This window comes from Scomber japonicus, chromosome 22 (genome assembly GCF_027409825.1).
Source record: "Scomber japonicus isolate fScoJap1 chromosome 22, fScoJap1.pri, whole genome shotgun sequence".
NCBI classification, from domain to species: domain Eukaryota; kingdom Metazoa; phylum Chordata; class Actinopteri; order Scombriformes; family Scombridae; genus Scomber; species Scomber japonicus.
Window position 1 is genome coordinate 10,489,257 of NC_070599.1, and position 26,146 is coordinate 10,515,402.

General features: G+C 38.7%; 1 protein-coding gene across 1 annotated transcript in view; it reads left to right on the plus strand.

Moving 5' to 3' along the window:
* The window catches only part of LOC128383301 (pyruvate carboxylase, mitochondrial-like), a 287,146-nt gene that overhangs the window by 134,121 nt on the left and 126,879 nt on the right, over positions 1 to 26,146 (plus strand). The window contains exon 12 of the mRNA XM_053342914.1: positions 5,176 to 5,358. Within this exon, the coding sequence (XP_053198889.1) occupies positions 5,176 to 5,358 (183 nt within the window). The remainder of the gene's footprint in view (positions 1 to 5,175; positions 5,359 to 26,146) is intronic.

Genomic DNA, 26,146 nt, shown 5'->3' on the forward strand with positions numbered 1-26,146 from the left:
AAAAGAGCAGCAGTAGTATCATATGGCTCAAAGAATGAATGCAAAGTCATAGAAATGAAAATGTCAACAATAAAACAATAAAACCCCTTTGTAGCAAAGTGGGTGACAGACAAATGACAATGTTTGAACCTATTTAATCTTTACTTTATTTATCATGAATTAAAAATATTTTTATATAAATTAATCATTGTATATAGTTTAATTCCAAAATTAATTTAAACCATTAATCTTGTAGAGGACTCATTTCCCCAAAACAAGTTAATCTTCAGTTCCTTCCTTAGAAGCTTTCTCTCATCTTTGTTGAATAAAACAGGAACAAACAGCAGGTTTTACCTGCTTGTTCTCCTTTTATTGTCCCACTTCACTTCATAGTTCACATTCTCCTCTCAAAGCACACCCATGGTGTTGTACCACATGATCATAGCTGATACAGCATATGCTTGGGTCTGTTTGGATCTGTTCAGATCCCCTCTGGTATTGGATGTGGGCCTATTGTCATCCACACTAGAAACCCTCGGCAGTAAAAGGAGAGCTGACTTGACTAGATAAGACTGGGTAGACTTTGGACCTGGTTTGAATCAGGTTCCGGTTCCTCTGAACCGTAGTGGACCTGTGTAGAGCTCCAGTTCCAATAAATGAAGCTCCACAGATCTCGTTTCATGGGTTCCAGTCTTACTACATATCCTATTTTTGGGCAGTAAAGTGTAACGGCAAACATCTGTCTTACTGCATGTTTGATTAGTCTCCTGACATGGGCAGGACACAATTGTTTACAGTTGGATATTTGATTTAAAACAATACCAGCCCCCATTTTAGGGCTGAAAATATGTTCTGTGTGGATTGTTGAGTGTGAACATGAATAACTGTCTGCTTGCCTTGTAGCAGTGTGACGCATTTTAGAGCATGCATATTTAAACATTTATAAAAATATGTGCAATCTATACTATTGTGTGTTTGAAAAAAGCTTGCAGCATATCTGGAGCCAGTTTTATAGAAGACTGTGTTTTCATCAAATACAACACAGTATTACAAACAACTACAGTGCCTTCTATTTTGTTGCTTAACATCCGGTGTCCCAGGAAGATATTTTCTGACACACACCCTTATGTTATTAATCTGTCTGTTCTGTCAGATGCCTGGAAAAAAGACAACTGGAAAATGATTTCTTTGTAGACGAGCAGTAAGAGACCTTGCGATAGTCAACACTTTTCCCTTTTGGACCCACAACTCTAAAGATATTCATTACATATTGTGATATTCTGCTAAATTTTCCCTTTAAAATTGTGGACCGTTCTTAAGTTCCTTCATTGCATGTTTTACAGAATGATCATTGAGTAGCTTGTACAATCATATCATGAAACATATGTTGTTTTCCCACCTGGTAAAAGTGCCAACCAGGAAACAACAAGGCAATTGCCATTGTCACTAACCATCTGGCTTTGCCACATTAATGCAGCTTTCCACTTGATGAATTACAACCTTTTATGAAGTCTGTTGTGTTTGTTTTCGCTTTGAGGAATCGATCGTTGAAAATCTGATCCTGACATGTTGACTCACACTGTGCCTTTATTCACTTCAGACGCACATATAAAATAATCCTCCACTTGCCTGGAATTCAAATTTGACAGTTACCTCTATTAGCTCATAACGTGCTGTCTAACTTACTGTAAATATCCTAGCTTATTATCCATCCAACATACGATGTGCATCTCAAATACCATTTCAGGTCCTGTTTGGCTTCACAGGAACAGTTTAAAGATCACCAGTCAGGGCATTTGTAATTAATATTAGCCAGCTTTGGGACCTGATCAGTTGACATTTCCCTAGATGGACTGGACAACTGTAGATGTGAGCTCCCCAGTGGTTTCAAAAAATTTGTAAGACAGCAGCAAAGGCCAGGATGTCAGGGAACAGAAGTGCCTTTGAGCTAGTCACTGATCTCTTTCCTTCCCTTTTATCACTTCAAGTTGTTATGGATAAAAGTGTTAGCCAGATGCCTAAACTGTGTGATTATCCAGCAGGAGGTTAGTTGAAATCAGCCTTGATACTCAGTCAACTTGAGTGGATATAAAGACTAAATAAGTCAAAGCCAAGAGCAGCATCAGTTTCAAGGGGAGCAATGTTTTGTGGTTTATCTTTAATAGCAGTTTGATATTAAATATCTGTGTGCAAAGAAACCCCAGACAGCTGTGATTTTAACACAGCAGTCAACACTAACAGCTGCATTGCTGTTTCCTGTGCATGCTTGGCCTGCAGTATTGTGGGGTGACAGGGAACTATTTTAAATTGTAGCCTGTGCACTGTAAGGAAATATTTAATGAATGGAAAGAAAAGTAAATAGAGTTTAGAGTTTCCCTGGGGCATTTGTACAGAGGAGGGTTGGCAAGACTACTGTGGAAACAAAGCACTCCAAAACCCCGATGGCAATACCAATCAGCCACAGTTGGCAAACCCAAGGTTACAAAACATTTCAATTGGCAACAGCTTAAAAAAAGAAGAAATCGAATGGTTGTAAGTTAATGTTGCACTGAGATTTACGGCCCTGTTTTTACCACCTACAACCTCAGTTTGTCACCATCATTTAGAAACCTCATTTATAAAAATGTGTGATTTTAGACTATTTTGTTCCAGTTGCAAAGATCTAGTGCTTCATGAAAATTTTAGCTCTGTTTCATCATCACAGTAACCATAGTAATTATACTGAAAGTGGAGCGGGAAAAGCCTCCTGTAGAGATCAGGGTTACATTTAAGAAAAAGAAAAAACAAGTCTTCGTTGAACAGTAGTCCCCACCTAAAATGTATTAGTCAATATTTAATAGAGAAGAGTTATACCCACAGAAAACCAATTGTGTAAGCACAGCTGTTGAAGCTCAGATAAACAATAAACCGTAATGGCACAACAACAATCTTTAAAGTAAAGACTATAGGCTTTTTAAAGGTATTCAAGTTCTTTTCAACCTGTTTTTGAAAAATGTAAAACAAATTTTTTTCGATGCTTTGCAGCTCGCAGAGTTGTTCACATGCACATCAGAAAGTGTCGCGTGGAACTTTGCTGAGACTCTACTTCAGTGACACATGAAGTGCTGATGACCAGCCTTGAGCCCTTTCAAATCAAAGGGGAGTGCTTGGCTTGTGAAAATCACAACCTGGAAATTGTGGCGTTTCAGCCTTGAAAGGGCATATTGCACAGGTGAAGAAGCAGCCTGCGTGGGCGGCAATACTCATGACAATTTTCTCTGCTTCAGCATATCATACATATACCGCTTTATGTAGGCAGTCTCTTTGAACTTGCCCTCTGAGTTTTGGTTGAATAAGATCAGAAATCCTCCTCGGTGAAGGATATTTCAATGAATAAGCCATACTTTGAAATATTAAATTCACATTGAAAAAAATACACTAATGTCCACTCATGGCGGCAATTTAGCATTCTGCCTGATGTTTTGATATGCTGATGTGTAAATTCTAACAGCAAGTGAACATCTTATGCTTAAGTGTGGAATGCGTGTTCGTTTTTACTCATGCTCTATAGCATGTTGGGAATGTAGTACCAAAGCATAACCTGGATTTCTGTCCTGTTTTTTGGCTGCTATATTCTGGGCTTTTTGTTGTCACATTGTACCACATTTTTGATAACATGCTTTATAGTTGGAATTAAACAGTATTTTGATCATTTCAAGTCAACAGAGATTTAAAAAAAAATAGCTTGAAGTTGTAAAGAGCAAAAGGATAATAAAAAAATATTGTTGGTCATAAATGTTGGCAGCTCTGCACATCTACATTGTCTGAAGATATTACCGGCATATCATCAGCGTGGCACAACATTGTTATAATTATAATTTCTACTCATCTTTCTCTTCCAGCCCTCGAGGGGCTCCATATGTTGTAGAGCTGGACAGTGCGCACTCGGCTCTTCACATCTCCTCTCCTCCCTCTCTGCTCTCTCGCCAAGTGGTTTGGAACAGTCCACAATTTCCGTTTCTCACTCATCTCATGCTTGTTTTCTCCCCTCTCATCTCATCGCATTTTGCTCCTCTTGTATGCCTTTGTCCCTTGGCCTCCCAAGCTCAGGCTAATTTATGCTCAGATTTTAGGCCCCTAACAGATGTGATGCTTTGTGTTTCTGTATCATTTACGTTACAGTCCACGGCCATTACCAGCTGTGAGCAGTGTTGAGATGGTAGAACAAATAAGGCACAAACAACAATCACATCTGCACTGAGATATTCAACAGACAGTCACAAAGAAAAAGAATTGACCCTTTTGGGGAGATGCAAAGTCAAAAGTTTTTGTCTGCCACATTTAGTTTTGATGGTTTTGCCATTTTCACTGGCAGTTTAACGTAGTGTGTGTCAGGAACAATTAGGAGACATGTGACAAAGGTCCAGGGCTAAATTTAAACCAAGCACACAAATACATCTCAAACCACTGATCTACCAGGATACTGTGCCTGCCTGCCTGCCTCTCTCTCTCTCTCTCTCTCTCTCTCTCTCTCTCTCTCTCTCTCTCTCTCTCTCTCTCTCTCTCTCTCTCTCTCTCTCTCTGTCTCTCTGTCTCTCTGTCTCTCTGTCTCTGTCACTTCTGGTGCATGATGGACCTGCCTTTTCCTTTTGAGTTCTTTCGATCTCTGAAGGCACACTTATCTTCCGTGACAGCTGATCTTACATCCTCCTCTTAGCTCCAACAGTGGATTGCAATCTCATGTACTGTTCTTGGTTCCCTATTTCTGCAATAAATCTGTTAAATGCATTCTGTTAAATAAATCTGAGGAAGGGCACTTGCACATAATTTATAGTGTTTGCAGAAAACACTCATATTTGTATCTGAAAAATGGTACAAAACATGCATCCACTGAGATTACTGTACCAAACTGGATGGCACAATAATACAGAAGCTCTAATGAAAGCAGTTAATCTTAAACTGACAAAGTGTGCATATATTTTCTTGATAAATGCAGCAGAATCTATTGTAAATCCAAGAGAATACTGTGTACATGTTTTGATGTATTTTTGCATCATTCTGGGTCATGACTTCATCTCTTTAGATTATAGAACATTGGATATTGAAATGGCCAATAAGTATTCATTCATAATCTTTTAACAACTGTAATCTAACTAGTGATTAATACCAGTTTTTTGTTTCTCAAGTTAACCTCCCACACCTTCTTGTTCCTTCTAGGTATTCAGAAGCGGTGAAGGAATGGGTATCCGTCTGGACAGCGCCTCAGCCTTTCAGGGTGCTGTCATTTCACCCCACTATGACTCCCTGCTGGTCAAAGTCATCGCCAGCGGGAAGGACCTGCCCACAGCAGCTTCCAAGATGAGCCGAGCACTGGCCGAGTTCAGAGTGCGAGGGGTCAAGGTAGGACTTTCAGCCATGAGCGTTTGACTGTGCTGATGCTTTGTGTGCAGTTTTTCTCTGCATTCATTTGCACTTAAGGTTGTCTGTCTGTGTGTATGGAGGACAGGATTGTGATCACTTGAATGTATGGAAACCTGTCAAAACTCAGTGAATAAGCTGTGTTGTCATGCTTTCTGAAAGTTTGACATTAGATGTTTTTTTTTGTTCTTGACAGCAGATACATATTTGATGGCATTGGTCCATATCGGTCTGCTGTCATTGGGTTCATTAGAGCCGTGATGAGGGAATATATCACATTTTTCAAGCCAGTCTAGCTTGGTAATGGTGTGATGCAGTGAAAATTGAAAGAGTGAGAGGATATTTTTGAAGATTTTTATCCTTACATCTCTATGTGACCTGTCTGTTTTACTCCTTGTTTCTTTGTTTTCTCTGGTAGTGTTTGAAACTGCCTCAGGATACACCTCTATGATCAGTGAGGGTGGTTGCGCTGAATATCAGCAGTAGTTGTAAAAAGCAATTAAATTTGGCATATTTGCAGGGTTTTATTCTTAAAGCATTTGCCCCCAAACAAAGACAAGTCAGCACTGTGCAGAGATCACACTTGTTTAGTGTTGTGTGCATTGACATTGAACACAAGTAGTAAACATGATGACAACACAAGTGGTGCACAGTGCTAAATCAGCCGGTTTGGGCAGCAGAACATTTTTATAGTTTTTCAGCTCTAATGATATTCACAATTTCAAAAATACTCTGCAAAAGGAGTGGAGATCTTGCCTTTCCAAGTTTTTATAAAAAACATTTAATTGATGTTGGACTATATATAGAAGCCTAGTAAATGCTGGTCTGGTTGTCTCGTTACTTTCTTCTTCCTTCTACTGGCAATTTGCACATTTTCAAGTTTCATTTTCACTCTACAAATGAACAATTTGCTCTCTGTATAAGTGTGAAGTATCTCACAGTATGTCACCCCCCCCCACCCCACCCCCCCAGCATGTTGAGGTGGAAGGTATGTTGAGCTATTATTCAGGCCTTATCTGAAAAGTGTCTGTGTTAACTGTAGACTGAGGATAAACCATGAGTGATTTTCACAAAGATTAATTGGTGTAGAAATCCTTGAATTTAACGGTGAAGCAAGAATAGTAAATAGTAATGAAGGTACACTGTTAGCCAATACTATTTTGCTGTATAGGAATGTATTATGGTGAAAATGCAAGTAAATAGTTGATATTGTTCCTAATGAAGACATGAACACATTCTAGGCATTTAGTGTCAGTAAAGTCTGCAATGCAGTTGATCATTATTTTAACTCTAGAACTGCCAACATTACTTTGCAGCATCCACAATGGCAATGATGTCATTTCTTTAAGTTGTTGAGTTGTTCATTCTCATTTATTTTTCAAATTATAAGTAAAACTTGACAAAAAGCTATTTAAAATTCAGTGTGTGGGATTTATTAAATTTACAGTTGCTTAAGGCTATCTTATTACAGATAGAAAGGGTCAAATACATTTTAAAATTCATCAATAAACTGTAAGCCACAACAAACAAATTAATTAACACATTTGAATAATTACTGTAGAAGAATAAGTAAGTAAAAGGTAAAAACAAATTTTGGATAATGTTATAGTTATACTACTAGGAATAAAGAAACAGCATGCTCACTAATTTAGCAATTACTTTATTTCATTACAGATCGAAAAGGTCAAATACATTTTAAAATTCATGGACAAACTGCAGGCAGCAATAAATTAAAAAAGACAAAATAATTAACACCTTTAAATAATTCAATTATAGTAGAAGAAAACCACATTTTGGATAATGTATTTTATACTGGGAATAAAGAGAAAGAGCTCTCTCCCATCTCTCTCTCACGACACTTTTCCATCAGTTCAGCTCAAGCTTGTAATATGGCAGCTCACAAAAGTGTCTAAACAATGGGCATTGCTAAGCAACCAGACTTGATGTAAATGCTGAGCATGACATTATACTGTAGTTTCTATGAGAGGCAAGATGACCTCGAGGCAGTTCAAGGTATAAATTATCATAATCTTTTTTTTCTTCTCCTTTTTATCCCACACCTCCATAATTAGCTAGATGATTAATAAATCCATTATAGGAATAGCCATGAACTTAGAGCTGTAGAGGTTTTATTTTAACTGAGTTACATGCTTTTGAAAACGCCAGTAAAAATGACCCCTTGGCAGTTCTAGTCTTAAAGGTTTTATCAGTAGATGAGCTAGCAGAGTGTTAAAATGAGCACAGTTGATAATTATAGTTTCTCCATATTTTTCAAATCACTGGAAGGTTGAATTTAAAATGTTTACTTTGCAGCATTTCATAGATTTCTGTACATGTAGTGTGGAGGACATCAGGGCCACAATGAGAATAAAGAAAGATCTGTAGTGAATGGAGAAAGAGAAAATTCTATCAGCTCAGTCATAGTAATTTCTCAGTCTATTTTGAATTAGTCATGATGAGGTGAAATTGCAAGTCAAATTGGTCTTCTCAACTCTTAATTTCTCATTTAACTTGGAGTGCACTTTACAAACTGTCAGCACAGATTTAATAGATTAATTTTCTCTTCCGATAGAGTGAGAAAGTGTTTGATCTCAGCTGAGGCTTGATGGGCCTGTGGACACTGTCCTTTAGTCCTCATCACTACGGTTTATGTAAACCGACACTGGGAAGTCCATCTACATCATTGAACTCTTCCTACAGTGGCTGCAAATGAAATCAGCTGCAGCAGCTGTTTCTCAAACCATCGCAGCTTTTTTTCAAAGACTTGAAATTTCAGTAAAACTTAATGCTTCTTCTTTTAGTCTGATATCCATGAACCAGAAATCTGTAGCTGTTTAGAGTGGGCTGCATAAGTTAAAAGAGTTTGAAAATCCAGGTACTCATGTCCTTGCCACCAAACTGTCTGGCAGATAATGACATTCTCCACAAAGTAAGCACAGAGACTCTTTATTGCTCTTTGACACAGACTCCGTGCTTCACTTTGTTTGATCTGAGATATATCTTTTAGTGAGCAAACGTTTTCTTTCATGTCTTCATCTGTTTTATAATTTTGTGCATTAAATTATGCATTGCCAGTTTGAAAAACACATTATGGAGGACATGATAAAGCACTCTGAGAGCCCAAGTGTTGTATCCTACCATCTTGTTAATCATCCTTCTGGTGTCACAAGTTTAAATCTGTTGCTGATTAGTTTTCTGCACTGAAAGCCAGATGGGCTGTAGTTCCTGAGAACCTGGATTGAGTATTTATAGAATAGAACTAATATATATTACCACACTACTGGGTATATTTTATATTCTGCTGCCTTTTAAAAGAGGTTAACACTTTCAGATGTTATTGCACTTTGCGTCATTCAGTCATTCTTCAATTCCCAGACTGTGGTGTTCTCTCCTGGAAGCAAATTTGTTTACATAAATTGACTTTGCTCATGTGTTAAAGGTGACCCATGAACATTTTGACAAGAACAAGAATTGTGGTTAATTCTTTGCCAGTTTGTGTGTTTGTAAGCGGTGGCCTTGGAGAGTATTGCTTGTTGCTGTGTTGGAATGTCACCAGTAAGAAGCCAGAGCATTGCCAACAAATCCAAGGCCTATTAACGCTTTGGTCTGCTCGCAGAGATATGACGCTGAGCGAAGGCTTCCATCCTCATAAGCTCACAAGTGTTTTTCTTCAAATAAAAAAAAAAACAAACATTGATCAGCGATCAGGCGTTAGAGATTATCCTTTGGGTTTGGTTGCTCCTACAGTGGTGGTAATTCCTCAGAATGTTAAGTGTGGTGTAACCTTTTAAATTCAAGTGAAAACCAGAATATACCAATCAAAATTTGAGTTACTTGGTTGACATTTGACAACATGCTACTCTCCTGTGTTGTGTGGAATTATGTTTGACATTTCAGAAAGCTCTTGTTTATCTCCTGTGTGTGTGTGTGTGTGTGTGTGTGTGTGTGTGTGTGTGTGTGTGTGTGTGTGCGCGCATGTGCATGCGTCTTCATTAACTTTTTTTGTGCATGTTCGCACGTTTGTGAGTGTGGACATGTGTGTTTGCAAGCCCAAACGTTGCGTGTCAAGCAGTAAAATATCACGCATTCGGCAGCAATAAGAGGGAGCGGAAGAGTGATGGACAGGAAAGTGACAGGACACGAGACAGGAGGGTAAAGAAAATAGATGGATGGGGATGTGGTAGAACGGCAAAAGGGCAATCAAGATGGAGAGAGTGTAAGATAAAATGACAAGGTTGTTTTGTCCGTAGAGACTGTTACACCTGTGGCTGTCATGTTAGGATTTGTGTATGCAATGCACACAATTCTAGATACCATAAAAAACAGTGTATAAGTCACACCGGCGTATAAGACGCAGTCTATTATGGGGGTGTCATGCTGGGAAAAACTGCTTAACTGAACTGGACCGGTATATTAACTGGGTTCAGGTTCTGCTGTGGTTTCAATTAGACCTTTTTAAAGAACACAGTATCTTTAAATATTTAATACAGTGTGTACCCGTGTGCTTACTCGAGTCCCAAAACCTCTTCATCAGAGCTGCCGCTGTGTGCAAATAGACTACTGTACCCGAGTTGCACTTTTGCACATCACACTTCAACATCAGTCTGGTCTGTAAATACTGAAGCATCACATCAACTAGTGTCCCGAAATACTTCTGATGAACACACAGTCATTTTTCCGGTCAACATACAGCATTAACGTGTTGTCATTAGCTGCCCAAACAGCTGGAGCACACAGCACATGCTTGACACCTCTGCTTATACAACGTTATAGTTATTAAGTGTGGACACCCACGTCATTATGTTCAAAGTTATCATTTATAGGTATCGTTCTTAGTGGTAAAGGTGCCTCTTATACACTGGTTTTTATGGTAAATGTAGGGAAAGTGATTTTTTTTTTTCATTTCTCAGGCCCCTCAGGTGGCTGTGCATGTGATGAAATACAAAATGCAATTCAAAACATAACAAACACAAACATGACTTTTCAGGGATGATTTCCTTCTTTAATTTGCAACAAGGAGGTACCAGATCTTAATTGAGCATCTTTGCTTCCTCTCTTAACTACACATTTACAAAATTGTACGATCTATCAGGTAAATGCATGTGTGTGAGCATCTGTCTCGGGCAAATGACTCATCACACAGATTGATTCCTGCTTCGTCATGTGAAACCAACTAATGACTGGATAACTAATGAGCACGCGAAAAACAACACCATCTGACATTCAGCTGTGTGAGAGTGTCCCTTCACATGATTTCTGTCCATATTCTTGTTGAATCCTGCACATTACGTGTGTGTGTATGAAATGGAGAATTGATAGGTTAGGACTAAGCCAGACGCAAGTCACCTAAAAGAAAGATGTTGAAAGTGACACAGCATGAGAAATAGTTAAATGGCAGCAGGTTATATCTAAACTTGGCTTGTCATGGCATCTTGATTTCCAGTTTGGTCGAGACTTTTAACAAAGTTAAGACGTGTGTGTGTGTGTGTGTGTGTGTGTGTGTGCTTCTTCAGAGGACATTTTTGTGACACCAGGGGGTTTGCTTTAGGTAGTATGGTTTTATTACTGTTCATGTTTACAGCTCATCTGTAAGAGCGAGCAAGTTTTAAGGTGACCTGAGGTTATTGTGCCCACCTGTCAGTGTGTGTGTGTGTGTGTGTGATGGGGTTGGTGATGATTCCCATCTAGAGTGGCTCTTTGAAGAATCTGTGTGATGTTTCGCTTCGTTATAGGCTGCCAGATCACAGGCTATTTCCCATCTGAAGATCGCCACACACTTGTCCCTCTCTTACCTCTCTTACCTCTCTTAATTTCTCTCTTCAAAATAACATATTTTCTTTTACATCTTTACTTAGCACTCCTGTCATATATTATTATGCTAATTATGCAAGGGTCACACGGAGGTCTGGTCCGTCTATTAGACCGGGTCACAGCGGCCTTGGACTACAGATGACTTTATTTGAATAGAGAAAAGTACAACTTGTCTCCGTCCTTGATCACCACCTGTAGTTTGCTTACACTCTTTCTTTCTCTTTTATCCTTCTCCTCCTTACATTTTACTTCTCTGAACCCTTCTCAGTTTAATTCATGTTTCACAAATGTTTTTCAGGAAACTTGCATGAATCCTGGTAAATGTTTATAAATAGTAGCATAATATGTACATGCAGCTGGAATGAATCAGAACAGAACAAAATAACAGTAAGTACAGTGTGAGTTTTCTGCATTTCACAGCACAAAGCAGATTAAGGTTGACTCTGCATTGTGCTGTGACTGTCAGTGGAGCTGATCATTGATTGTGGGGGAAATGATGCTAGAAATAAATCTTTCAAATTCTCAGATCTTTTCAGTGTGACAATGTTCAGCAGTCTTGTGTCTATATAGATACAGTATATCTTGCAGTCATATGACAGTATAGCATTGCTACCACTAAATTTGGGATATCAAGAGAAAGTAATAAATCCTCAAACTGAGCATTTTGTTGCCGCAAAAACTCTTTATATTTACTTGGTCTCCAGTGTGTCTGTGTTTGTTAACCTGTGTCAGGGCCTCATGAACGTGTCTGTCTGGTCAAGCATTTAATTTCCTGTGCCTGAACTGTCATGTCTGACTCTTTGTTTCATATGCCAGCTCTTTTCATTTCTGTGTCTAGCTGGCAAGTTAAAAAAAAAAAAAGAAATCCTTTTTTTTGTTTTGCTTTGCTGTCACACTCTGCTCCTCTACACCTGTTTGACCTCAGTTTCCCTTCATGAGCAAAGTTGTCTTCTGGTTCTCTGATGTGTGTCTCTTGGTTTCAGATCCCTGAGTCTCCTGTTAGTGCTTCACTGACTTGGTTACATGTGTTTTCTCATGTTCTCATGCCCATTCTCTTCTCTCATGCTTTTTTTGATCCCCATATTGTATACCTAGTCTGTTTTTAGAATCCCTAACATTAGCTCTTTCTGTAGCTATAATTTATATCAATAAATTGTGATAAGTAGTCAAATAAACAACAGTTATTACTCAATTCAGACACTGAACACTTAATTTATATCCAAACATAAATCACCAACATTTCATTTACAAGTACAAATAAGTCAATGATTTGTCCATGCATCATTAATCACAGCTCTTCTTTTTTTTGTTTTTTTCCAAATAAACTCATTCATCCTGCAGCAAAAAGCCACAGCACTACAAATGGCTTTTCAGTGTTTTTACAAAGCAACAGCTAAAATTGTGCTTCTCCTGAGGAATCTGTGATACTGCAGCGCACTGAATCATTTCAAAGTATACTTTACACAGCGTGTTGAATAAAATGTATTTACAGAACATGAGCGAAAAGCTTGTTCGTTGGTCACTCAGTTTATTCATCTACTTGTTAATCTCACAGCTCGCCAGCCTTCCTTTGTTTTCTTTTTCACATTGTTTTTCTCTCTTAGAAGGGTAACTTAATTTTATTCAAGAAAACAACAAGGCAACGAGTAATGCATGTGTCAAGTGAGTAAGATGTAAGTCACGTTACACATCAACTTTGACCAAACATTTTGGTGTTTTGATGTCTCAGTCTCGTTGCCCAAGTGTCATCAACAAGGGTTAGCACCTCCAGTACTGTAATGTATTCCTGTTGTCATCAAGCTTTCCTTTTTTGACTTTTTCTTGTTGCCTGTGTAAAACAATACAAGCGGTTGTGTTGGTGTGGGAGAGTTTGATTTGGTTTATGGATATAGAAGACAATGAATCAGACAGTAACACGTAAAACCCTCTAAATTAAAAAAATACAAAGACAACCTTAATATAAAAACAACAAACATTAAATAAATCTCTGTCCTTGTATCTTCCTTTTTAGTCTGAATCATCACATCCCTATATACACACAAGACCTGCCTGTCATTATCTAACTTGTCATCTCACTCCAGAGATAAGAACTGACCTGACCTCTAAAAACTCCTCTGGATTCTGACAGCTTGATGCTGAGTGGAAGGCTGTTCTACAGTAAGATCTCTGTATGAAAAAGTAGCTCCGATCTATGCTGTTAACTTGAGGCACTTTGTTTAAATGTACACCAGCCCTGCTGTTGTGTCCATGCTGAGTAGACCATGACTATCTGTGAGCCCAGGTCGTCCAGGGCAGCACCACTGACTGTTCCACCCTGAGCTGCACTGGCAATAGGCCCACCTTCTTAAATGTGTTACCCCCCCCACATGAGTTCTGGAAGGTACATTTAGTAGATATCAAATAATGTTAGTAGCAGCTTGTCCTTTAGCTTCGTTATCAAGCCACTGTACCATGCAGAACAAGTATAATCCAAATGGCACTGTATCAGTGTTTTACAAGCAGTTTTTTAATTGTAATGTCAAACTGCTTGCTTCTGCAATGCAGGAACTTGAGTTTACAGACACTTTTATATGGTATTTTCTCAGCAATAAATTCAGCTGTGAGCGACAGATCCAGAGTTATGCTAAGGTATGTGACACAAGACTCAGATACCACTTCAGTGCCTTTGCATGTAACCTTTTATCCTATTTGCCTTCTGCAGTCTGTGCTTAATGCAGATTTGACTCAGTTTTGCCCAGGTGCAACGACAGCTTGTTGTCTATAAGCCACTCCCTTACATTGCTGTTTAAAGTCAGACAATGCAATATAATCCTGCATGTCTGGTTAGAGTAACATATTGTTGTGTTTAGGCTGATCAGAAAAACACTGCACAGTGGTTTGTAATAATCAGACTTTCCAGACTTTAACAACTGCGAAAAGCTATCACACGGCAGCCCTGCTTACTAGTGCTGACACGTGGAATGTGTTTGTGTCAGCAGACCTCTGAAAAGAGTTTGTATAGAAATGTTAACGCTAGCAGTCAGAATCAAACAAATGATCCATTCTCTGTTTGATAATCTAAACAAAGAACACGTTTCTCTCACAGCGGCCTTTCTAAAGTGAGCTGTGATGAAAGTTACTGTATTCTGTCATGATCAAGTAGTTGATGAGCAAGCAGCATATTGAATATTTATGATTTCCAAAGTGGTGTTTATCATTTCTTCGTGGAGTTAGGCTCTGAGGAAAATGTAAAGCAATCCAGTTGTCTTTGCAACGGAGACACAAACAAAATACCACTTGGAAGTGTCAGTTTCCACTTTAAAACAATAAAGATGTTTTTGTTTTCTAACCTGGAATTGAAACTGTGAGTCAATAAGAACCAGAATAGATGCTCCAAATCGCAGTTGACACAATTCAAACATATACAATACTGAACCATACTTATGACCTTTTAAGTCATGTTCCAAGGCAAGAGCAGGCAGAAGCACTGATCCAGGATCATTCTCTGAGCATTTACAAAGCGGAGACGAGAGACGGAAAATCCATCTCATCTCCGACTTATCAGTGGGAGGAATAAGAGGTTTAGGCACGCAAGCAAAAACACGCACGCACACACACACTCACATACACTATAACAGACACCATGTTTGTCACGCATACACAAACTCTCTCACTAACAGAAAATGACACTAATATGTGTCTCTGGGGGTTGGGTTATCTGTCTATCTCTTCATCGTTTCACACCTCTGAACAACCACTTGCACGGTACTTAATCGCACAAATAGTGTTTTAATTATCTGCGTGTGTGTGTGTGTGTGTGTGTGTGTGTGTGTGTGTGTGTGTGTGTTGTAAGCATGTTTGTGTGCATCTCTATGTGCATGCTCTGTGTTTGTACTTAAATCCTTGAAAGGCCTTATTTTGAGAAATTGAATAAAAAAATCAAGAACATACAAATCCAATTAGTGACAGTGAGAGTGCATAAATAGGAGAAGGTTGAGGGGACTGACGAAGGGCTAAATAGAAGGCATGATGATGATGATGCATCAGTGGGAAAAAAATCGATTGAACATGAACAATATGAAATAATTGGAAAGACATCTAGTTTGCTGTAACAGTTTGATAAAAAATGCTGACACTGATGAAAAAAAAAGAACAGACAAAAAAACAGTGGAATGATTCAGACTTGTTGGCCACTTGTTTGGTGGTGTGAGCAGAGAGTGACAGCCTGCATCCTACAAGTCAGAGACCAAAAACGTCTAAGGGAAACTGCCTAAATGTAAGACCTTTAAGGCATTCAAATTTCAAAGACACACAGAAGTCTTTCTATGTGCTACAGGGGGCAGACTTGTGAGAGCACTTAGCCTAGTTGTACACAGTCATGGAGACACATACACAATGCTCAGAAAAACAGCTGTTTTATGGAAGAACCATTTCACACATTCAAGTATTTTCACACAAACATGACTTACAGGCTGAAACTGCCACTCCAGCTTAAGAGGCTGCTATCATGTAGCAAGCACGCTCTCGCTAAAATGACACGTCAACACAAACAAAGCGTCTTCCAGCCAATCAAACGACAGACACCAGACAGATATGTTTATAGCCATATTCAACATCTCACATGTACGCACACAGCAAGCTCAAGCTGGATGGTGTCAACTGGGACTTTGAAGGCACAATCAGGATTAAACGAGGGGGAAAAAGAGAGAGTGAATAAAGATGGGGAACAGAAGGAAGTAAGGTGATAGTGGGGGAAAAGCTGTAATGAAGGCTAAAAGCCCATTCTGAGTGAATTTTCTGAAACGTCTATAAAAGAAAATGTGAATCCATGCCTTTCCATCACCTACACCTATTCCAGTAAACAAGATTATATTATCAGCAGTGCAAGACAAACTTACCCAATTTTGTTTGTGCTGCTCATCTAATTTGGTGTCTTTAGTCAGTTGTGTCAACACAGGAAAGGAATACCTTCATCTTCTTTCTACACATACTGTGTAGCCTTTCTTTGATTCCACAGGTTATAATTTATGCCAAAATAGTTTTTTCAAATCATACTTTTCTTTGTCTATGCATGACTTTTCAACCTCAGCCAAGTACAAAATCTTTTTTGCAAAATGTAGGCGGTTTTTTTTAAGTTGCTGACACTTTATTTTTTGTATTGTTTTGGGTTTTTTTACACTCAGTCTCCCTTAGCAGTCGCAAAAAACGCATGTCCAGGGTATTGAAATATCTTTGGGTGCACAAATTTAGAATTGCAGATGCAAAGTCAGAATACGAAAGACAAATGGGAAAAATAAGAGGAACCAAGAGGATATATTAAGGGGGGGGGGACAGTTTCCCTGTGTGTTTTTCTGTGTGTTTTGATGGAATCTAGGGTAGTGTGTATGTATAAAGGCACATAGGGGCATGAAGCAGCTTCAAAGCAAATGGGCTGGTTGTTTTTACAGCAGCCTCCTCTTTGGCTGATTGGTTCCACTCTATTTTTTCAACACCCACTCTCCTTTTATTTGCCTTCTCTTTGTCTCTTTCTTATTCTCATCTACCTCTCAACCTCATTTCCTCCATGTTTATCTCCTCTGTCATTCTTTTCTTTCATCCTGTCACTACCTCGTCTATTGTAACTGTACAGCCACATGCACATAAAACAGGCTTGCTCTGGCTGCCCAGCTCTGGTCTGGACATCTGTGTGAATATTAATTTATGATCAGAGTAAGCGGTGGAAACACCAGTGGACAGGAGGAGGGGGGGGGCGCGAGGTGACGACCTTGCTAGAAGGTGTGAAATTTGATTAGTAGGATATGTAATGTACTTTCCCCAGAGACTGGCTATATGTCATGAGGTCTAAGGTTTGGGTCAGCCTCAGTTCACTTCCTCTCAGTTCACTGAAACATGTAATGCAGTATGTGGGCCGAGTTGATTTCATTGGAATAGGCTCACAAAAATCCTTGTGAACTACTGTGTCCTTGTAACACTACAGATTGTGTAGGCGGAGAATGGATCATTACTCCGGCTGTTGCTGTTAAATTACTTTCCAAAATCACACCTTGAATGGTTTAGAAAGTAGCCGTGGCTAAGTAAGAACAAGAGATTAAAACAAAATAAAGAAGTGTGGGTGTAGCTTGCAAGCACAACTGATAACTAAAGAAAGCAATTAAGGGCTTGATTTGAGAGTAGACAGCAGAAGATTCAATATGCAGCACATGTAGAAGCAAAAGATAAATGGTCAACATGTGGCTGGAACATGTAATGTCTGCTGGTAATCTCCTTTGGCATTTTGCCTTGAAGCAAATTTTGATTGAACATTAACACCTTCATAAATTGAAAAGAATTAATGACCAGGTAATTTTCAAGAATGGCATGCTCGTAGGCTTTATGGCAACTCTTTGATTAATGCAAATGTAACCCTTGAAATGTTCTTGCAACAAAGGACAGAATGCATGTTAATGATGCATTCATTAAGTTTAGACATGCTGTCGCTTTCCAACAGGTAAAACCTCTACAGCTACCAAAGGCAGCAGAAACTGTTGATTACCTGCTCCCGACATCATAGCAGCATGTGTTTGTTAAAAAAGTGAAAATTTACCCCCGGTTAAACGTGGCTTGCAGTATGAGAAGTGGTGTTGTGCAAGTTCCCATGCATAGTCATGAATATTGAGATTCAGCAACAGTGATGATGTGCATACAAATGCAGACGCATACTTCCACACACATGCACACAGGAGTAGGGTCCGGGGAAAGTGGGAGTTTTAATTAAGGGTTGGTACATACACTGATTAATTGATGTGTTCTAGTACATTGCTTGCACATGCACGAACGCACACATGCACGGACACACAAACATTAATGCAATCTGACTACTAGACCATTAACACACTCAAACACCATCAATCTCATATTATAGGCTGAACAACAAATGTATACATTAATGTACATTGTTGGTATGAACAGTCACATTTATATTCTAGTGGCCATCAATAGTCTCATCCTTGCCTCTCAGGTCACTCTGGTTGAATGCGTTAATTGAAAATAGGCAAATGGTGCTTATCAACTTTAATAGCTGCAGTGCAATCAATGGCTTTTAGTGTTTGTTCCCTTCATGCTTTAACAGGAGATGGCAGTTTTTCAATAGCTATGTTTGAATAAAATATTCATGTCCCTGCAGTCTCTTTACTTTACTTTTACTTTAACTTTTCCTAAAATAATGTTGTGAAGCACCCCCTATTGTTAAAAATAGTGAAGATGAATCCAGATGAAAAACACAGACACTTAAAACTATAACCATTCATTTTTGTTTTGCTACCATTTATTATTAATAGGCTATTTGGCCTAATTTGCCTTTTGCCTTATTCTATTATTATGGATGGAACCAAAAGAGGAATATATATTTGTTTTATGGTGTTATAAATAAAATAAAATAAAAAGCTTTAATAGATACCACAAGTTTCTTGGTGATGTTCAATTATTCACACATTGTTGACATTTCTAAATTAATAATTAACTGGATGAAATTGAGCATTAATGTTATTATATCTTATTATTGTCCATTATGTGATGAATACACCCAAATATCTCCTCCTAATACCAATTGTCAGAGTTATTTTAGACTGATTTATACTGACAACCAGATGATTAAACAAACTAATTGTGTGACTTTAGGTATACGGTAACTGCTGGTTGTTCTATTCCTAAGAGCTTTTGAAGGAAAGGGAAGCTTTTAATTTCCATTAGCCTGTTTTTCATCATAGAAATCTGACCAAACTTTGCTTTCCTGAATTGAGCAAATTGTCATTGGGTGAGAGGCTAAATGTTTTCAAGAATATAAAGCCAGTCCAGTCACCCCTCACTTAGCCCTTCTGGGATAAAACATGAGAAATGACATGAGAATTTACACAGACATGTTGAAAAAAGCCACTCAGTCACTTTTTAATTCTGTTGCTCACAGTGTGAACACGCGATATCTTCTTAGAAGCTGAGTCATTCATAGTACCATTTTAGCTGCGGTGGCCATGAATCTGTTGCAATCCTTGTCCCAGGGGCCGCCATTCTTTTCTGAGACATTTTCAAGTCTAATTGAACGGGCATAATGGAACACGGAGCTCGATTTCTCTCGACCAGCGAATTGCCTGATTATTCCAGTCACACTCAAATAGAGAATGAAGTGCTTTCCAAACAGTTCATCTTGAGGGCAGTGTTAAATGCAGAAGTAGTTGATTGTTATGTGCAGTTAAATGTGATGACTACACCTGTGAATGCATCTGTTTTTCAAACGTCTTGAAAAAGTGTTGGCGGCTTGGAGGCAGATCCAATCTGTCAGAGCTGCCAATTTTACTCATTAAAAGCAGTATTGAGTTTGCACTTTTCTTTTTTTTTTGATGTACCAAAAATTGTGGAGCTGGAGGACTTTTTTACACTAAAAATGCCATCAGTGCTCTTATGGGTTCTGCTGGTTATTTGACAGGTGGGTTTGCTTGTTTCCACTGCAACATGTGGCAACCCAGTAGCTCTGACAGTTTTAATGTTCAGCTTTTTTTCCAGACTCAGCCTTAGGTAAACCTGCTCTCGCTGTGCTCTTGCTAATATAAAATTCCATTACTAACCTGCACTCTCTCAGTGTTGGTCTGAAAGTGTCTGTTATGCTTGTAAGGCTAAATGATGTATGCTTTGCTAACTGTTCGGCACAGTTCATCAGTGCGTCCTCTAAAATCTCTCACGTACCTCTCCAACCACCTCCTCCTCTCCTCACTCTCTCCTAAGTGCCAAGCTCTGTGCCTCCGTACAATTACCTGTCTTCCAAATTACAGTGGGTACGCATACACAAGTATGTATACACACACTTGGGTAAAATTATAGGGAAGTCCAACCTCACTCTGCTATTGTGGATAAACATGTTAAACTGGAAACAGTGAAAAGCACCACTTGAACACGTGATCATAATTTTGAAGTTAAAATAGTGTGTAACATTCTTGTTTGTAAAACTATCCTTGCCTGTAACAGCGCTCCAGTTGAGACATTTCCAAGGCTCGTTGAGGCCCTACAGAGCCAGAAGGCCAGCCAGTGACATGTTTACAGCTGTCTTGGACAAAGCATTTCAGAGTGGCATTTCATCACAAAGTCCAGACTGCTAGGAGATCAATATGGAGGGAAAGAGGGGAATGGGGTGGAAAAAAAAGACTAAAAGGTCTAAAGCCCTGCTAGTGGCCCCTTGAAACTACATTATTCATTGAGCTTACAAATTGAAAGTGTTGGCTGGAGTTAACAAAAACACTTGTACATTTGCTGTTTTTATAGGGCAATTATTTTCTAAAATCTAAAGTTTGACAATTGAATAGTGTCATAAATTTCTTGGTAATTCTGCCCACACTCGTCTTTACCAAGAAGACAGTTTGATTTCAGTTTATATAGTGTATATATGTGTCATCAAAAACACCAGGAATCTTTCTCTAGCAACAATGAATATCTTCAGTAATATACAGTACTCTGAATTTAAAGTTTGTCTGCTGTAGTTTTATTTACAGCCAGTTGATAAAAGAGCTTTGCTGGAGAGTTGGCATTTTCCTCCAATGCTTGCGGAAACAGCAATGTTGAATGAAATGTGACACCGTGGCACAGACTTTGGGACCTAGGATTATTTACAACTGTGAATTTCAAGGGAAACCTGTGGCCACAATGGATCAGCACAAAAAGGCCAAAAGTGGAATGACTTTGCTACTGGTCAGAAAAGCAGATTCTTTAAACTAAAAATCCATTCTTTCAAATAGGACCTCACATTACCTTCTCTACAATGAGTCATGTTGCCCCTCCATGTCCTCCTTCTCAGTTCACTCTAATCTGCTCTTAACTTAAAAAAAGAAGAAGAAAAAAAAAAGCTTTCTGCTACCGCAGAATTTAAAAAAAGTCTTTTTCTAGTAATGTTGGTGATCCAGGAACTGAAGCTTATTCTAACCCTGCTTTCCTCCTTAAGTGGTTCTGGATAAGAGCATCAGGTAAATGCCTAAAATATGATGGAAAATGTTCCCAAAAATGGTCTAATGTGTTGCTTTTTATTTTTTTAACAGAAGCCAGTCACATAACTGTCTGTCAAAAAGCTAAAATCATCCTTACAGAGATAATTGGATAAGAACTTTGCTATTCTGTCAGCAGACTGGAAAATAATAATCTAAATGGATTAATATGATCAAATTAAATCACAGAGTCTGGTAGCCACACTAGTTTTCAAACCTCACATTGTTTTTTCTTGGCCTAAGCAAAGCTAAATCAATATAGTGTGCTTCATCAAGTATTTTCATTAGGAATCAACTGTTCTGTCTGAATAACCAGATACTACTTTGACACTTAAATATTCAAGTAGAATTGCTGAGGGCTGTTTCATATTTTTAACAAGTCAAACACTTTTCTACACAGATGAAATGATATTGTGACATGTTAGAAATGATATGTTATTGTACGTATGAATCACCTGAGTAATATTTTGACTGACAGAATACTATTTTGGACATGAAAAGTGCAGCATGAGAAGCAAAGACAATGTTCAAAGAGTTACTGGATAAAATAGGTTTGTTTACTTCTGGGAAACAGACAAACGGTTTGAGCTACTTGGATGGTATTATAAAAAAACACAAATCCAGTCACTGATGACAGGGAAAAAGAATGAACGAGGAAGAAAGTTTGAGGGGGAAATTGAGAATCATGGGAAAGAGTGACATTAAGACAATTGGCGAAATATTTAAAATGCTTCAGGAGAGGGAGGGGTGGAGAGAAAGAGAGAAATTACTTTAGGAGAGTGTGTTGTGTTTTGCCTGCTTTAATGACTGATGGAGAACAAAAGTCTCCTTTATAATTCTAATGAGTTTAATTATGGCCTACCCTTAGCCAGGTGTTTGGATCAGCTAATGTCTGGATTCATTAATTGTCAATTAAGAGAATCAAGCACAGGCTCCCAATCTCTGCCGCCCCTCACTACAAACATTAGCAAGTAGAATAACGGTTTGTTGTGTTCAGCTGTTTGACGACAGTCCCAGATAAGTCAGATAAGCCCAGGTGATTAAGGCCTGACAAGAGATAAAGATGGAAATGATTTTCTAAAGACAAAATGGCCGTTTTCTTCTGTGTTTTTCTGTGATAATATAGTATTGGCTTTTTGCATTTCCTTCTGTAATGTGATTCCTGTTATTAAAGAAATTGACGGGATGCAGGATGGGGGTGGGCTGCATAAATAGTGCTCAGATCGATGGAGAAGTGAGGGAATATTGTTTAGAGGATCAACGCTTCAATTCTCAGAGATTTGAGTAATAAGGTGTGCGTTTCCTTGTCTTTGTGTGTGTGAGAGTGTGTGTTCTTGTGAGAGTATAAAGGGATTTGTCTTATTTTAAGTAGACTGTGAATTTAAGCTTAATGCTCAGTGCTGCTGCTAGGAAAACGAATGCTTTCAACTCAGTAAAGTAAAAAAAAGAGGTGGTGGGGGCGGCGACGACAATGAGAATGGGGGCAGGAGATGAGTGTTAATTGCATGCTTTATTCTTCTTTTCTTACTCACTTACCTTTCCCCTCTTGGATGCTCATTCCCTCTCATATCTTCTACTTCATCTTTTTGTTATTACCTTGTTGTTAAATCTGAGCTCCTGCATTTCTCCCCTCTACTTTTCTATTCTGAAGGAGGAAAAAATACACTTTTCATATAAGTGCAGTATGGAATACCAAATGTACAACCAAACCAAAGTCATCAGTAAAATGTGTTAGCATTTATTCCATAAGTATTCTTCATACACATGAAACCACACTATGACATTCAATTCATGTCATTTAGTCCCTTTATGCAAACATTATTGATTTATTAAACAATGTACCTACAGTACATCACACTAATACTCTAAAGGTCTTTTCTTCTATGCAGTGTATCTAAAGGTTTCTGTTCATACCTGTTGGGTGAGATTGTGGGCAACATTAATCATTTCACAACCCTGTTTACACCCAGGATGTACATGTGCAGTAATCAGAGAATATTAAGAAATGGAGCAGCCTCATAGCAAGGGTTCTGGGGTCAAACCCCCCCCCCCGGTCGGCTGGGGCACTACCATGTGGAGTCAGCATGTTCTCCCCGTGCCTGTGTGTAATCCTCCCAAAGAGCAAATACATGCAGCTTAGGTTAATTGGTCACTTCAATTGCCCATAGAAGTGAACGTGAGTGTGAATGGTTGTCTATATATATATATTAATTAACCCTGTAATGGACTGATGATCTGTCCAGGGTGTGTCACCCATTGACAGTTGGGATTGGCTTCAGCCCCCCTCCCGTGATCCTCTGTAGGATAAGTACTATGGAAAACGAATGAATGAATATTGAGAAACCCAATAGCTGGGATATTTTTAAACAAATACCACTCTTTCAACTCTTCTTATAAGCCACTGCTACAGCATACTGTAAAGACCACAAAGCAAAGCCAGCGGTGTGTTCTGTAAGTGTAGGCAGGATATTGTAGACATGGTTAAAGGTCCTCAATACAAATGTTCTCCTTTTGTTCATTTCTCTCAGGCTCTTTAAGGGAAAATTATGTTCAGTCAGGACTTTAAGACTACAATGAGCGGCCCAGAATAGTGGTGGACTGTGTAATGACATTGTTCAAGCGATAGCGAATATCAAGTGATATTTTGGGTGGTGTACAGCACTGTGTTAGTGATACTGTTGGGGTTTATTCTATTTAAAATACACTTGAACTACCACAATGATGACTGTGTGCAGGCAGATAAAGGGCTGTGCTGTTTTTCTTCTATTCCCATTTTATTGTTCTGTCATTCACTTTTTTAGCAGAATTCTTCAGGTATTATTTATGTTTAGTTTTTTTTACTTTTTCTCAGCTCATGGTCTAATTTTTGTATCTCAGTCTCTGCACTATTCTGTTCCTTGATTTGGTTTCTCTACTTATTAAATGTGAAAATCAGGAATGTTTATAGCTTTACCCTAGCCAAGGTTGGCTTGAATTTGTAATCTCCATAGACCCTCCAGTGTGTTGCCAGAGGAGCAGGTGGTTGATCTTGGCTGATCTTTCACTGCCTGGTGTGTGGCTGATGTGAGCTGAGTGAGCAAAAACATTACAGGTTTGCTTTTGTTGCACCTTTTCTTTTGCATTCTTTGTGTGTGCGGCCTAATAAACTACACTGTGCACTGTAAATTATTGTTGACTTGCAGCACATCCACCTCTGAGCATTTGAGTGATCATCTGTGTGGTTGGAAGGTTCAATTATTTTCTCTAAGACTCAATAATTCTAGTATTCAAATCCAGCAGGACCGAACCCCAAGCACACAGAGCGAACACGGTCAATGGTTCTGTGGGCGTAAAGTAGTGCTAGCAAGGTTACAAAGTTGAGGTGTGTGTGTGTGTTGACCTTGCTGCTGTCCTTTTGTAGAATGAAAAACCTTGCAGATGTTTAATAACTCACAGTTCACTACAGTGTGTGCATTCTACTATTAATTATGGGATTACTAGCAGTATATATTTACCCTGCCAGGCAGCTAGATTCATAAGTTCATGCGAGAATCCATCTTGTTAGGCTTCAAGGTATGTGCTTGTGTCCAAAGCACATGACCAAATGTCTTAAATCCAGTTCCTTTGCAAGGTAAGACCATAGGATAAGATTTTGATAGACAGTGAGTACTTTTTTGAAAGTGCCTGAAACAACTGAAAGAGCCAAAAACTACTTCTCATATGGTTCTGTGTAAAAAATCATCTGGCACGTCAGGTTACCTTTATATGACAATGGAAAGCAATTGAGGTAGGATTAATCCCACTTTTTTTTTTCTCTGCTGTTCCTTTGATTGCACATGGCACAAACAGTTATTTTGAGGTATTCCCTCAGGAGACACACATTTGAAATCCATGAGCTTGTGATTTGTGAATATGCTTTAAGTACATTTCCACCAAATGTCTACTGCAGAGATATGAGAAGTCTCTTCTCTCAAAATACCAGAATCTTTCTTATGAGTGCTGTTACCCATTTCACAGATTGGAGCAAGCTGTGACATCTGCTTTCAGTTACAGAATAAATATTTTATTATTCACATCTTGTACAAGCGATGGGACACAATAGGACTCTGATTAAAGTTCACCTTTTACTGAACCTTGCATAGATTTCAAAGACTAATCAGTTATTGTTCATGTAGGTGACTGACCTAAACCCTTGGTGCTTGAAATGATGTCAGGGTCTTTTTCAGATGCAAGCCATTCTGTTTACTGTAAGAACGATGCATAAGAGCACTGCAAAATGACTTCATGATTTATTATTTATTTGCCCAATTACTTGAGGTGGCATCACAAAATGGTAGCCAAAGGCTGGTGCCGCCTTCTCTAAAACAAAACCAGTGACCTGAAAACATCTCAACGTCTTTGGTGTGTGCTCAAATCGTGATCAATGACTTCTCAAAATTCAATCTTAAAGGAGACCTATTATGCTAATTTCCAGCTTTATATTTTTATTCTGGAGCTCTACACGATTCACAGTTCACAAAACGTATTTATTTTATACTGGCCCTTTATGCAGCCCCTCAATTCAGCCTCTCTTTAAGGTTCAGCTCCCAATGTGCCCACTCTGTTCTGAAATGGAGATACGGAGGTATTTGAAGCTCTTTTTTTCAGCGGAGCAGTTAGAAATAATGCAGGAGGGAATAGCACAAGCAGAAACAGCCACAGTGGTGATGACATTTGATAAAGAGCTGCAGAAGACCAGCACACCTCCAACATGTGAACAACTTATTTTACTTTGACCTCCTATGTAATGCAAAAGTACTCACAGCATACCAGCTCCACTCAAGTCATGGCTTGGTGTGAGTAGCCCACAAACCAATGGGAAGATGCTATAATGTCAGTGGAGTGGAGCAGTGAATACGTGTTGTGCTTGAAGCAGATAACCTCATCAAGAAATCTGTCATAAGCTGACGTCAGCTACATATGTTTACCTCATTATTTCACATTTTGGCCATGTTTAATAT